A 16,227-nucleotide genomic window follows, 5' to 3' on the forward strand; every position below is an offset into this window, starting at 1 on the left:
TTTGCTTGACATGGCTTTCTTCACTTGACATTTGTCAAGCATGGAATTTTTTAGAAGTGTAGAAAATACATTTAAGTTATAAATGACTATATTTGAGATATTTATTTGCAGTTTCCTTGAAAAAAAAGTTGTATATATTAACTTTGAGAAAAAGGCATTAAATTTCTGTTTGAATTTACTGAGATGAAGTGCTTTACAGTAAAGTTTTTAAGTAGAAATTGGCTGACTGTTGTTTCTACAGGTTGACTGTTCCTTCTGAATGTCTTAGAATAGTGGCTGTCAACCTGTTTTGCCCCCATGCATCCCTTTTACTGTTGCTAGATCATTTCTACTCCCCTCCTTACCAAAATTTGCAAATAATAGAAAAATAGAAAGAGATTCAAGAAAAGCAGAAATTGTTTATAAATGCAAAACTTGAATATAAGTAGTTTTTTAAAACTAACTACTGGCAAGCAAATAAAGAGGCTGACTGCATTTCCCTATCCCCTGGTCAAGAACACCTGTCTTAGAGTTTGAAAATCAAGTTATTAGTCTGGATGTATGTGCACATATTATATTAAAAAAATGTTTTTAATGTTTCCAGTAAACCTGTTTCATCTCATCTGTCAAATATAAAATATCCGGATACAATTGCCATTGCTTTGGATGCAATTAATAAAAAGGTGAGTTTTGCATCCTTTATTAAAAAATTAATATATTTTATTTCTTTTAAATATAAATGCTATTAGTTTCATATAGAGTTTTAAACATAAATTATATTTCTAGGTCACTTGTGTATATAATGATCATAGTCTTTATGTTTGGGATGTTAAAGATACCAAAAAAGTTGGGAAATCTCATTCATTTATGTATCATAGTGCTTGCATATGGGGTGTTGAAGTGAGTATGTTTAAACTTTCCTATACAAATATTGTATTTTTGCAAGTATTTTTGTTAAATTAAAATATTTTGTTAATTTGCCCAAAAAATTACTTTTGAAGAATTGTTTTTGAGCATATAAATATCAGTTCACATGCAATCAATTGAACCACCATTTACGTACTGAAATTTTCTTCATACAAATAAAAAAGTTTTATTGATATTGTTGCAAATTTATGAATTCATAGTAGTATCTTAATAGCTATGCCAGATTAGCAGAAAGAAACTGGCAATTTATTGAAATAAATAACAGCTCAAAGTAGGTTAGGCAAGTTTCTTCCACAGTGGAAGAAATCAACTAGAAGTAGGGGAAGAAACTAATTTATGAGCTTATTTATATTATATATATTATTCATATGTAGTGCTATTTTGTTACTAATTTGAGTATTTTCACTTTTATATAATTTAACTAGTCTCATCTGTATCCTTGGAATAATCTTTTCTTGGTTTCTTGTAATAATTTTGTTGTGTAGTTATGACGACAAAGTGCCAGGATAGGAAGCTGACACCAACACAAAAGGAATTTTGAAGAAATCTCAATCTTTATTTTCATGCATATAAAATAACCTTAGTAGATATTTATCCAATCTTAATGAATTACAGTAAATCTTATGTATACCGATTTTAAAAATAGGACGTGGGCATGTTAGACGGAGAAGCAAAGTAGTGTGGATGTTGGCATGGTGGAAAGGAATGATGTAGTTTTTTGTGCCAAGAGTATTTATACTAAGTGCATGCAGAAAGTACTCTATGATTAGTTAATCTTAGGTTCTTACATAACATGGAAGGGTTTCGAATTTTGGAGAACAGATGAATTTAGGCAGAGAGCACCAAATCTAGAATCATTAAACTTGAGGTTGCCAATTATTTTTAAAGCACTATCATATTTTCTTATATCTTACATATATATGTATATTATATACGCACTTGGAAAAAGTATGCACCTAGAAAGAATTGAACCACAACTACAAAACTTGGCAGTAAATACTGCGTTCGAGTAGATAAACAAATGGTCAAAAATTGGGAGGGGGAGTGTTTTATTTTTGAGTAGTAATATAAAGAATGTGAAAATCAGTAGGTAGTAAAGTCACGCCTGCAGCAACATAAGCCAATACTCAGTTGGGCACGGAGTCTGCTAAGTTGCCAATGACTCATAAAACTTAAAAAGCAAGCAAAGTAAATTTGTAGCTAAAAGCTGCATAAATAATAAATCATACAAAATTAATAAACTTAAAATAAGTTAAAAAAACATTTTGTGCTTCAAACTGCAGTTAATTTATGACTTTTTTAACCTTATTTGAAGTTTGTGGTCGGGGAGTTGAAGATGCTACAAGGGGTGATCAAATGAAAAGGTATGAAACGACGTAAAAACGTAACAGTTAAATATTTACGTATTCCGCCATGGGAGAACATAGCAAGACATCTCGGGATGCGATTGGAGTCTCTGACTGGGATCGGAGTATGCGCAGGAGACAGCAGAGGCTCGTACCAAAAGCAGCGTCCAAATAATGCGGCAGCCCATATGAGAACAGGATGGCGCTTGGGTTGCAAAATTCAACTACTGAGGAGCAGCGAATTGTTATCCGATTTCTGACAGCGGAAGGTGAGAAACCGGCAGCTATTCATTGCCGGATGGTGATATTTTATGGGGAGAAATCTCTGACAAGTCTGTCAGAAAATGGATTGCCTATTTTCGTGCAGGCCGTGAGAGTATGGGTGATGACCCGAGACCAGGCCAGGCGAACACTGTCATCCCGAGCAATCTCATCGACAAAGTGAACGACCTAGGACACGGCAGATTGCGATATCAAAAGGTGTGTGCCGCTTGGGTTCTGAAGCAGCTCATCGATCAGCAAAAGGAACTGCGTGTGAGGCTAGTATTGCAACATCTGTTTCGGTATCAAGAAGACCCCGCTTTCATGGAGCGGATCGTCACAGATGATGAGAACTGGTGCCATCACTACGAGCCAGAGACAAAGCGGGTCAGCATGCAGTGGAAGCATGCGTCGTCACCTCCCCCTAAAAAGTTCAAAGCCATGCCGTCAGCGGGCAAATTCTTGCCCACCGTCTTTTTCGAAGTTCAAGGTCCACTACTTGCAAATTGTTGCCCACCGTCTTTTTCGAAGTTCAAGGTCCACTACTTGTGGAATTCCTCGAGCACAGAAAAACCATTAACTTCGATGTGTACTGTGAGACACTCCGACGCCTACACAAGTCCATCAAGAACAAAAGACGGGCTGCTCACGGAGGGTGTGGTTCTGCTCCATGATAACACAAGTCCACACGTCTCCAGAGTCACACATATGGAACTGGCCAAGTTCAAGTGGGAGACGTTGGACCATCCGCCCTACAGTCCGAACACGTCGCCCTCCGATTTCCATGTGTTTGGTCCACTGAAGAAACACCTGAAAGGGAAGTGCTTCAAATCGGACGACATACTCAAGGACGCTGTGAAGGACTGGGTCTCGCCATGGCCACAGGAATTCTGGGAACAAAGAATCCTGCGGCTTGTTCATCAGTGGGATCGTTGTGCTCAGGCGTATGGTGTATATTTTGAATAAAGTCTACATTTGTACCCACCGTGTCGTTTCGTACCTTTTCATTTGATCACCCCTTGTAAATAACAATTCCAACGTTTTCCACATCACAGACTCGTCAGACCATATTACTCGCTTCCACTGCTCTATAGTCCAGGCTTTATGACTTAAACACCACCTTTTCCTGTTACGGGCATTAGCATCACTGATGAGTGGCTTCTCAATTGCAGCACGGCCAGTAATTCCCTGTTTATGAAGCTCCCTTCTAATTGTTTTGGTGTTTTATGACTATATGATCGGCTTACTTAATTTGTTTGAATTGGTGATTAGACTTCTTAAGGGTGAGATTTATCCTTCCGTGGTATTTTGAAGAGTTCTGTATTGCATTTTAAATGTTGTGTTTTAGGGCTATCTCTAGTTTTGTGTTGAAATTTATGTGTTTTAGGTTGGAGATCTGAATTAGTTTTATTTTAGTGAGAGATAGCAGATTTGTGATTTTGTTGCAGAGGTGCATTTTGCATTTTGTTTTGGTAAATAATTAAGATTTTGATTATGAGAGTAGTAAGTACTAGGTTTTAATTTGAGTTCTTTATGTCGTGGCACCAAAGAGGAGTTAGTTAAAAAGTTAGTTTAAAAGTTAAATGCAAAAGGTAATTTTAATTCTTTCTTTTTTCTACGTAACAATAATCTAAAAATCAGCAGAGTGTTCTAAATTTGCAATAAAATATTTATATTAGAATATATATATATATATATAGTATATTGTGTATTGTTTAATTTTATATTTACCTCTATGTCAGAGAAGTGAAAATGATTCATTTATTAAGCCTAAGGAATGTTTTATTTTCTGTAATTGGGCTGTTTTTTTTTTTCCCCCTTTTGTTTTAAATGAACTTGCAGTTTTCTTACATGATCTAATGAAGAATAAATTAGTCGCTCCAGGGCTAAAAGATCTCAAGGGTAGATTTAGATAAAATTTGAGCACTAACTGTAGATTAATCTAATTAAATAGTTGATCAGGCTGTGGGAAATTCATTTATTTATATATAAATAGTAATTATTTTTCATTTCTGTTAGCATATTATGTTTTGGTTTGTATTATTTTTAAAACTAAAGTCTTATCTATTGTTTTTTAGATATATCCTGAGCTTCCTGAAGGTTCAAAGAACATTCTTCCTAAAGAAACATTTCTCACATGCTCCAGCGATGATACTATTAGATTCTGGAACTTAGAACCTGTCTTAGAACAAGATACAGCATATCATCGGAACGTTTTTAGTTCTGTAATTGATTTTCTGTTCTCTCTAAAGTTTTTCTTGGGCATAACCTCACTTTTTTCTCTTTATTTTGTTTAAAAGACTTTTTGTGTCATCTCCTGTTAGCAATATTTGGTAGCAAAACTTTCTGTTTTATCTCTGCTGTCATTCAGTTACTTTTTTCTAGGCTTGCTTTATAGAAAAACAAGTGTAATCATAATACAACTGTCATCTTGAATGCATTCATGAAATATCTTGATTAATAATGTTATCATCAGAAGGCTATTATAATATCAAAACTTATAAACCTAACAAGTGTTGTAATATTTTGTGATTAAAGTTGAAAATTAAGTTTCAAAGTCATGAGGAATATTTTATGAAGATAATTAAATTATGGCTGTCATCAATATGAATTTTTTCCTAAATAGGACTTCTCTGTACTTTATTGAATTCTTTACAATTATCTTATGTTCTTTTTAAAATACTAATGTTTGATCAGAGTAATTATTTTGAATTTTCTCATATATTTATTCTGAAATTTTCTGCAAAACCTTTTGTAATTTCTTCAAATGATATCTTTCTTTCTTGTTATGTTTTTTTATTATAGGAGTTGCTCAAAATATTGTATGTTGATCCTGAGCTTTCATACCTGTGTGATACTGATGTAAATACTAGTGAGTAATTTTTTCATCGATATAATATTGTAGTATTGTTATTTAATAAGTCTGTTATCTTAAATGTGTAGAAAACTATGCAAGTTTGCAAATGCTTGTTATCTTATAATTGGTTATTCTGATATTTTTTTCAATATTAAAATGTTAATTGCAGGTGGTAGTAATGACAAAGTTGACACTACATACGATGGAAAAAATGGTGTTAGGTGTTTACGGATAAGTCTAGATGGGAGGCATTTAGCATCAGGAGATCGCTCTGGCAATATTAGGTATGCTTGTGTACAACTTCAGCATAAAACTATAGAGTTGCATGAATTACGTACACACACCGTTTTTTAAACTATTTTTTTAATTAATTATATTTGTTACAACATTATTCTGTATCAAAACATTTTCTATGTTATACACAAAATGAAATTTTATATTTAAACTTATATTTAATATTTATTTTATATTTAATTTATTTTATATTTAAAATTCAGATTTTTAAGCAACAATGTTGTTCACAAAATAATTCCAAAATTAATACTAATTCAAAATTTTTATCAATAATTCAAAAGTGTAATAATCATGCTAAGATTTAATAGCCTTAATAAAATAATTAGATGTCTTTAAATCTGCTATTTAATTAATTTAAATTAAATATAATTATGAAAAATTAGATATTTTGATACTGTAAAATTTTAATAATTTTCATAAAATAGTGCAACATTTTAAAATTGTATGTAATAAGAAAAACAGTGTTAAATATATAAATTTCAAAATTAATTTTACTAACTAGCATTTTTTGTATGATTATAGCTTAAAATATTTTAGCTGCAATAATTAGAACTTTACTTCATTCATAGAAAATGTGTTGTAAAATTTTGAAATCTATAGATTGACAAACATAATATTAATGAGAAAGAGAGGAAGTGAAAATAATTTATTGCACACAAAACTTGAAGCGCATTCTTTAAATATAAATTAACAACTTTTAAAAACACTGAAACTACATCGTTGAAATGATTTAAAACGTTTGAATACTGCATCTTTGGTAACATGCATCAAATCACTTTTTAATGCAAACAATTAGCTAGATTAATTTTTGAAGCACTAATTTTTTTCACTTCTGGATATCGAATAGATAAGAGCGATGTTTCATATGGATGCAGAATAGCGTAAGTATCCGAAAGCTTATCTCCTTGTTCGTTCATGCACTTATTTGAATTTGTAGATAAACTGTACTTTAAACAGAACTCATTCTGCGCACATGAACTTAGCTTTCAAGCAGGGATTTCCGAGATAGATGATATCTTGTCAACTATACGTTATAAAGCAGATTCATATGTAATGATATAAGAATGTTGATGGCATAGATATAGAAATATTGCCTTTCATAGATGATGATTCGTAATGGACTGTAAACTTGGCAGCCAAGGCAGATTAAGTATTCATTTTTATTTCAATAAACATTTTGCAGCCACAAACAAATTGGCTCAGTAATCATGCCTTTTTATTCAATTAAGTTTCCATTCAGTTAAGTTTATGGTATTCTGACAAGATCTATATGCATTTAAAATTTCAAATAAAATGTTCCATTTCAGTATATAAATTATGATTCCATGGGGCTGTCAGTGACACTTCACTTCTGAATCACATGATACAGTGTGTTCTCAAAGAGAAATTGAAGTACATTGTACATGATGTGCAAGAAGCAAAAAGTGTCTCACCAATGCCATACTTTTTGGAGGACAAAGTATTGCATTGCTTTCTGTCTGCTGATTGCCTGTATGTACAGCAACTTAGTGTTGCTAAATAAAGCTGTTTTATTTTGCATTCATTGCATATTATATTAGAAAGATGATGTTCATCTTGTCATGCTATCGCATTAGGCAGGCTGCATTTTCAAGGTTCTCTCTATATTTGCTGTTGAAAGCAAATTTTACATCTTTTGGTTCAGATTGTTAGTTTATTGTTGAGAGGGAACTCAAATTATTTAAAAAAACATAAATTCCAGTTTAAAACTTGATAGGGAAGGGTCATCTGCTGGGATCATAATTTTGGATTTACTGTGTAATGTGTCATTTTAAATATACTGATATTTTGAAATGAATTTTCAAATTGTCTTCAGTCCTTCTAACACAAATAAAATACTGCCTGTTACTGGAGTATAAAACATGGAAATGAAATATTTCATTAAAACTACAATTCATATCAATAATGTAAGGTGAGTCATGCAAAACTGGACCTGAAGTAACTGTAATAACTGTAATAGTTTAATCCATGCTAAAAATATTAAAGAGAAAAATTGACATGAAAAGTATATATTTTCATTTCATAGAAGGCCATTTAATGCCAAATGTCGGTATTGTTATGAAACCTAATTAAAGTAGGAATAACAATCTGATCGATATATACAATTTCGTGAAAAGAATTATTTTATTAAATTCAAAATAAATGTAAGACAAAAAAACAAATGTAGAAATTAGAAAATATGAACACATATAATTATTCCAAAGGAAAAAAAGGAATATGCACTTTTCACCGCATTGTCCACTTTGAAAAACCTTCCTTCTTACAGCATAATCTTTCAGTGTTCCAGCAATAGTAAAATACAGTTTCATTTGTGATTTTTTTTGAGTGAAATCTATCGATATTAATATCTTTAAGACACAATAACACGCCGAATAAATACTAATTCAGAAGTCAAACAACAAAAATCAGCGTTATACCTACAAAATTTTCACAGGACTAGTTTTGATGGTTTTACCGAACCATCATCTTCAGCTGCAAAACCGCAAATGAACAAGATAGGAAATAATGATTAGATAAGATAAGAAAGCCTGGACAAGAATCTTGCAGCTGAAGATGATGGTTCGGTAAAACCATCGAAACTAGTCCTGTGAAAATTTTGTAGGTATAACGCTGATTTTTGTTGTTTGACTTCTGAATTAGTATTAATATCTTTGTCATGGAAGTATTTTAATCATAATTCTTTGTCACTTGGAAATTGTCAAATCAGATAATCATTATTGATTCTTAAAAAAAAAAAAAGGATGGGGGAATGAGATCAATATTTATTCTACTTATTTACTGATAATGATAGCATAGCTATACTTGTACAGTGAAAAAAAAAAAATAGGTTACCACTGTAACGTCGTGGATGCTTCAGTATCAACACTGGTAGTGGTGATCCATCACTTTTATTCACACAACGTAACACAGATACAACATTTAATTAATACATTTAGAAAAACTTGAGTACATATCCGAGTTGGTGACACGATCAGAGACGTTAACGAAGATAGCACTCGTCATCACTGGACAAATTTAGTCTCCACACCTTAGCTAGCTGGCGGAGCTTCCCAAACTCTTCTCTCACAGGCGTCTCAACAGAACTCTCATCTCTATACGCATTCGTATTACTCCGTTAAGTCGTTGCCATTCACAGTTCTTTAAAATATGAATTAAAAATGAATTATAGTCCTCGTAGTGTGATCTCTAATCGAGAGCATCATAGATCTTTCTAGTAGAGAGTTCAGGAGCGTTCTTTACAGACTCTCCTTCTGCCTCCAGATTTTGTTTTCCTTGGACACAGAGAAAACAAAACTTTTTTTAAAGTTCCTACGGGATAAAATACAAGTTCAGGCAGGCGTTCGCTACAAACAAACACCTTCCGCCTCCAGTTTTTGTTTTCTCCGGACACAGGAGAAGTAAACCTTCACAGTTCACAGTTTCTGGTTTCAATAGAGATTGTTCAACATTTTACCAGTTAATTTTAAACCACACTGTTACAAAGGCTCTCCACTCTCATAACCAGGCCATCATAAAAAAACACATATAACAATACACATACAATATATGAAAAACCAAAACAAAAAGTTTTCTCTGTAAGAATAAAGCTAACAATTTACTATATAGTATGAATTTAAAAAAAAAATACAATATACATAATCAAATAACAAGACAACTTAAAAGAAATGATAACTAGTCTATTTAACTGGCATGTACAGAGTTTCTACTTAAGCAGTCTACATTTAAGTTGTTACTTCCCTTTTTATGATGTATCATAAAATTATAAGATTGCAAGGCTAAGGCCCAGCGTAATAATCGACCATTTCTACCTGCATTATTTTTTAGCCATACTAGGGGATTATGGTCCGTTTGAATTGAAAATTTAGTCTGCCCATCTACATACCCTTTCAGTTTTTTTATTCCATACAGAATTGCGGCACACTCTTTTTCAGTGGTGGAATACTTCCCCTCACTATCAGTAAATTTTTTTACTGAGATACAATATGGGATGTTCTTCTCCTTTATCATCTTTTTGGGCTAAAACAACACCATATCCTTGATCTGATGTGTCTGTCTGTAGTATAAATGGTTTAGAAAAATCGGGTGCATGTAGCACAGGCCTACTAGACAGCTTTTCTTTTAACGATTTGAAGGATTCATTACATTCATCATTCCAAACAATTTTACCCTTTTTGTTATTCCCTTTTAACAAATCTGTCAAAGGTGCGGCTATAGCAGAAAACATAGGTATATATTGTCTGTAGTATCCAGCTAACCTGAAGAAAGCTCTAATCTCAGTTTTAGTTGTGGGAACAGGAAAATTTTGAACCGCTTCGACTTTTAGTTCTGCTGGAGAACGTTTTCCTCGACCTACTATGTGACCGAGATATTGTACTTCTTCTTGTGCAAACTTGCACTTAGAGGGTTTAATAGTTAAATTGGCTTTTCTTATTCTTTCTAAAATTTCATGTAAATGTTGTAAATGTTCCTCCCACGTTTCAGAAAAAATAGCAATATCATCTAAAGGGGTAGCATATTTCTCACATCCGCACAATATTTCGCTCATCATTTTACTAAAATAATAAGGAGCATTTTTAAGCCTAAATGGCATTCGCAAAGGCCTATATACGCCAAAATTTGTAGCAAGTGCAGCAATTTTCTGAGCCCTAGGGGTCAGCGGAATTTGCCAATAACCTTTAGTTAAGTCTATCAAGGTGATAAATTTGGCTGCTGCAACAGTTTCAACACGTTGCTCTATATTGGGGATCGGATAGAACTCAGTACGCGTTATTTCGTTTAACTTTCTGTAATCAATACACGGCCTAGGATCCCTACCTGGTGCTTCAACAAGGATCATGGGTGAAGTATACTCAAAGGGTCCTGGTTCAATAATCTTGTATTTTAACATTTTTTCAATCTCGACTTTAAGAATTTCGTTCTGTCGATTTGTCATTCTATAAGGCTTATGCTGTATGCGTTTGTCACTGATTAGTTCGATATCATGTTCGACTAAATTTGTTTTCCCTGGAATATTCGAAAATATAGCAGAAAACTTTACCAACAACTTTCCCAACTGCAGGATTTGTTCATCACTAAGTCTTTCTTTAAGATTATCTTTTGCTATTATTTCATTAATATCAAACACATTGGGGTCGGTTAACATGTAAGGAAAATCCTCCTCTAATTCCGAGGGTTCAACTATCTCCTCATTGTCAAGGAGCACCATATTCAAAAGTTCAGGTCTCTTATGATAAGGTTTTAACATATTGATGTGATACACTTTATTTCCTTCCTGATTCCCTTCAAAACTAACTACATAGTTTGTTTCTGATAATCTTTTTTCTATTTTTCCCGGCCCTTTCCATTGAGGAGCGAGTTTATGGGATTGGTTCACTGCTAATACTAATACAGAATCTCCTTGCTGGAATTCTTTTTTCATGGCATTTTTGTCATACCATTTCTTCCTTTTATCTCTCACCTCTTCCATTTTCTCTGTAGCTAATTCTCTACTTTTCTTTAACTTATTGATTAATTCGAAAACATATTCTATCACGGTATCTTCTTTTTCCTGAGGATCTAACCATTTCTCATACAATAATGCGACAGGTGTTCTGAGGTTGGTCCCGTACACTAATTCAGCTGGACTAAATCCTGTACTATTATGCATTACTGTCCGCAGGGCAAAGAGAGCGGCAGGTAATTGTACTTCCCAATTTGGGGCAGCTTCAATACATAATACCTTTAAGACCCTTTTTATTGACCTATGGAACCATTCTACAGGATTGCTCTGGGGGTGGTAAACCGAACTTCTGGAAATTTTTATACCAAACCTCTTCAAAAATTCAACGGTTAAGCGACTCATGAAAGATTTTCCTTGATCAGTTTGAACCTCCCTTGGAAAACCCATCCGACTAAATACCTGCAAGAGTGCACTTACAACAGATTTCGACGTTATATCCGGTACCGGGACGGCGTCAGGATATTTAGATGCTAAGCACATAACTGTAATAAGATATTTATTACCTTCAGTAGATGTAGGCATAGGCCCGCAAGCATCTACATTAACCTTACTAAAGACTTCAGATATCACAGGTACTATTACCAACGGTGCCTTCTTTTTGTCACTTGCTTTTCCTACGCGTTGACAGGAGTCGCATGTTTTAACGAATTCCTCAATGTCTTTATAACAATTTGGCCAGAAAAAATGTCTTAGTAACCGGTCTTTTGTTTTCAGAACTCCTAAGTGACCTGAAGTTCCTTCATGACAAATTGCTTTAATTTGCTCTCTGAGGTTTTCTGGAACAACAATTAAATGTTCTTCTCCTCCTAACTTATTTACCTTCTTTTTTACTAAAACCCCATTTTTAATCCCATAACTTGTTTTACTTCTGCTTTTTACTAGTTCTAATAAAGGCGCAAGTTCTTTACTTTTTTCTTGTTCATCAATAAAAGTACTTGAGTCTATTTGAATCACAGGACTTGTGGGGACACAAAGGTCGACAGGAGGCAATATCTCTCTGTTTTCAGACCTCTCATGAGCATCGTCTTCCTCTTCCAATTTTAACTCATTCTGCTCAGAATTTTGATTCGTCTCACTTAAATTTTCCGCTTCCTTAAATTGCCGTGCTTGAGATCGAGTAACGACCGCATTAACATTACCGACATACGACGAATAATTTTTTTCAGTTCCTCTGAGAAGAGCCGCTGTCTGGTTGCCTAATATATATCGCCCTTGGTCTAAGTGGTCTCCTATAACAGCTGCTTTGGTGGTTACTGTACCCAAATCGCATTCAATATCTACTTCAGCAACAGGTAAACAAGTCATATGATCATCCAACAAATGTCGAACCCACACATGTTCCCCTTTCATTCTATCTCTGTCAACATATTTCTGACAAATAATATTCTACCGTTGCTCCTGTATCTCTTAGAATAGGTACTTCAAAACCATTTACTCTTCCATTTAATGTATAGGGATCTAACAGATTCTTCTCTGATCTCCCGCTTATCTGATACAAATCTGCCTTTTGAGTTTTTAAATTAGGGCACTGAGGACGTAAATGGTCAAAAGATCCACATTCATAGCACTGGAGTCTTTTTCTCCTATCAAAATTCGAGTCCGACTTTTTCCCAACATTGCGTGCATCATCATCTTTTTTAAATTGTGTGCCTTGAGGGTTTTTTTCTATTTTTGAAAACGTTACCAGTGGACTGAAAAACACCCATTTGTCTACCTGATATTTTCGTTTTCATTTCACCCAATTTCGTTTTCCCAACCATCGTCTTTTTCGCATCTTCAAATTCCTCTATTTTACCCACCAACAGTTTTGGTGAAGTGATCGTGGACCATTCATCTATAAAATGTTCCTTAAACTCATTTGGCGTGTGCCTTTTAATCTGATCTACCAACATTAAATCCTTGAGTTGCTCAAATGTTTCGATTTTTAATCCCTTAAGCCACCCATCTAAAAATGTCTTAATTTCGTGATAAAAATCGTACCACGTAGAATCCGGATTTTTCTGAGTCTTAACAAGAAGTTGCCGAAACTTCTCCGCACTTAATTTAAATCTTTTAAGTAGTAATTCTTTAATATGTTGGTAATCTCTAGCCTGTTCTTCAGGTTCCCTAGCAATTATATTATTTACCTCAACCGGAAGGACACCAATGAGATATGACACCCATTGATCCGTGGGTAATTTTAGAACTTTAGCTTGCCTCTCAAAAAGTTCTAAGAATAAACTGATATCATCAGTTTTTAAATTAAACTTGGGCATTAGTTTCTGAAAATTCTGATTAAATACCGTTTCACCTCCAGGTTTAGCAAATTCAGTGTTCTGTTTTGCTTTAAGGCATTCTAGTTCTAACTGTTGCTTTTCAATTTCTTTATTTTGTTGTAGTATCTGAAATTCCCTCTCCCTAGCTTCCTGTTCTAACTGTAATTCTTTCGCTCTTGTTTGCTTCTCTAAGTTTTCCTTTTCTATCCTATCAGTCATAATACTTTCTAACAAATTTTTAAGAAATTCTTCCTCATAATTTTTACTATTCGTTATTAATTGTTTTAAATCTATCACTTTCATATCTTCTAAAGCTATTTCCCCATGTTCTGAAGCGACAAGGAATAGATCCCTTTTCTTAGCTTTTCCCAAAAATGCCATTTTCACAAAAGTAATTGCTCAAAACAAATAAGAACTCAAATAGTTATTCACAAATAATACACATAAAAATATATCAGAGATATAAAAAAAAAACACTAACTTTTCTTCTTTCTTACAAAGTTAGGCAAATAAAAATAAAAGGTTAATAAAAGCATTAATCACTGTGGATTTATTTCCATTCAAACATAAAACAAATAAACAACCTTACTGAATACTTCTATAAAAAAATAACAAATTCTTTTCATTTAGTACAGCCAGACAGAACAAACCCAGAGTGGCGCCAATAAATATAAACCCCTTTAATTAACGATATCGTTTTCATGACAGCTGCTTCCCCTGGCAAACACATGGCCAACGCAATTACTACGTAAATTCGTTAGGCGCAGGTTTAAATCAGAACACTATTAGAACATTTCTTTACTGCTCAAAGCTTTAAAATGTAAAATGAAATGATAAAATTTAACATTCTACTTCTCAGAAAATACACATCCTATTAAAATACAGCACTGGTGTGCTTTCATGAGAAAACAAAAGTAACAAGTTTTTAATATATTCAACAACTTATTTCTTTCACAAGATTTAACATAAATTTTCTTCTAATGACTTAGAAAGGAAAATTGCAACATTGCACTGATGTGCTTTCACATATACACAAAATAAACAGTTCAGATTCTATCACACCAATTTATAACGAAACGTTAAACATAAATACACTGATGTGCTGTTTATTTACAGGAACGGATTTTCCCCATTATCATACAAAAGAAAAATATCTCGTTAGATATATAAACGCAATACTTTGATTGTTTTCAAAAACTCTTATGCACTGACGTGCTATAAAATGCACTGATGTGCTACGTGTTAATGGGAAAATGTTTTCCCGAATGTACCACAAAAGGAAAATATCTTGTTAGATATATAAACCAAACACATTGAGTGTTTAAAACTCTTATGCACTGATGTGCTACTTCTGCTTTGGGAATTGATTTCCCGAATAAGTAATAAATAACTACATTATACACTTCAGGCCTGGAAATGAATATTGTGGAGAACACATACCTGGTCTCTTGTCACACAAATCTCGGTGGAACCTCCAAATTTTTTATTTCTTTTCGTCTGTAACGTCGTGGATGCTTCAGTATCAACACTGGTAGTGGTGATCCATCACTTTTATTCACACAGCGTAACACAGATACAACATTTAATTAATACATTTAGAAAAACTTGAGTACATATTCGAGTTGGTGACACGATCAGAGACGTTAACGAAGATAGCACTCATCATCAATGGACAAATTTAGTCTCCACACCTTAGCTCGCTGGCGGAGCTTCCCAAACTCTTCTCTCACAGGCGTCTCAACAGAACTCTCATCTCTATACGCATGCGTATTATTCCGTTAAGTCGTTGCCATTCACAGTTCTTTAAAATATGAATTAAAAATGAATTATAGTCCTCGTAGTGTGATCTCTAATCGAGAGCATCATAGATCTTTCTAGTAGAGAGTTCAGGAGCATTCTTTACACCGCATTTTTCATTTTGACACAATTACAGCTAGTACCCTTTTACCCAAAAAGTATCTGTTAAACTACACTTTTAAAAGCTAATAATGATGAAAAAAATTATTAATATAATTTAACAAATGTGTTTCTTAAAATTTTATTCCTTGGCATATAATTTTAATGAGCATTATTTGTTACCCTGATATGCATTATGCTGTTTATATTCAGTTAATGCAACTTATAATGCTACTTTTTCAGGTAAATTAAAACAGTCAGTTATGTATATCATACTTGTCAGTTATGTATAGTGGAAAGTCTTTAAACTGGACTTGTCGGGACTTCGGTGATTCCGGATTATAGATAATCAATTTAAATCTGGTAAGATGGCATGCAGAAATTATAAAATTAAAAATATGGAACCATAATTTCTGAAATAAAGAGCAATTATGAACTAAAGGGCATCAAAATTTACAAACAAAAAAAGCTTAATATTTATTTGTTTACTTTATTAAACATTTCTTCCAATGTAAGTTGTTTAAGTTGCTTCGTTTTTTGTGCTAATACTTTCTCTTTAATTCTATAAACAGACATAATTTCTTGTTCAGTTCCACTTATCAAGTCCTGTAATTGCTGTGTCAAGATTAACTTGTCAATCGAAATTTTTTTGTTTTCATTACCCTCTCTGTCACTTTCTTCACTATCGGAAGCGGTACATCGAAACATGCTTCTGCTTTGTAGATCCTTTGGCAACTCCAGAATCGGAAACTGTTTTTTGACATAATCGAAAGTTCAAGCTTACTTTTTATAAAATTGCTCTAACAGTCCGCAAAAAATAATAAGCCATATCCAATTAGAAGATTAAGGAACAACGCAATCTGCAACATTAACTGAAATAGATAATTTTACCCT

At 33.3% G+C, this 16,227-nt stretch overlaps 1 protein-coding gene across 3 annotated transcripts in view; it reads left to right on the forward strand.

Moving 5' to 3' along the window:
* LOC118189300 (mitogen-activated protein kinase-binding protein 1-like) overlaps positions 1 to 16,227 on the forward strand; it is a 220,758-nt gene that overhangs the window by 141,347 nt on the left and 63,184 nt on the right. For all 3 annotated transcript variants that reach the window (XM_085823312.1, XM_035359881.2, XM_035359882.2), the window contains 5 exons: positions 584 to 662; positions 766 to 879; positions 4,592 to 4,738; positions 5,319 to 5,385; positions 5,540 to 5,654. In XM_085823312.1, the coding sequence (XP_085679438.1) occupies positions 584 to 662; positions 766 to 879; positions 4,592 to 4,738; positions 5,319 to 5,385; positions 5,540 to 5,654 (522 nt within the window). The remainder of the gene's footprint in view (positions 1 to 583; positions 663 to 765; positions 880 to 4,591; positions 4,739 to 5,318; positions 5,386 to 5,539; positions 5,655 to 16,227) is intronic.

This window comes from Stegodyphus dumicola, chromosome 9 (assembly GCF_044657685.1).
Source record: "Stegodyphus dumicola isolate Sdum_Otavi_A_Nest chromosome 9, ASM4465768v1".
NCBI lineage: Eukaryota > Metazoa > Arthropoda > Arachnida > Araneae > Eresidae > Stegodyphus > Stegodyphus dumicola.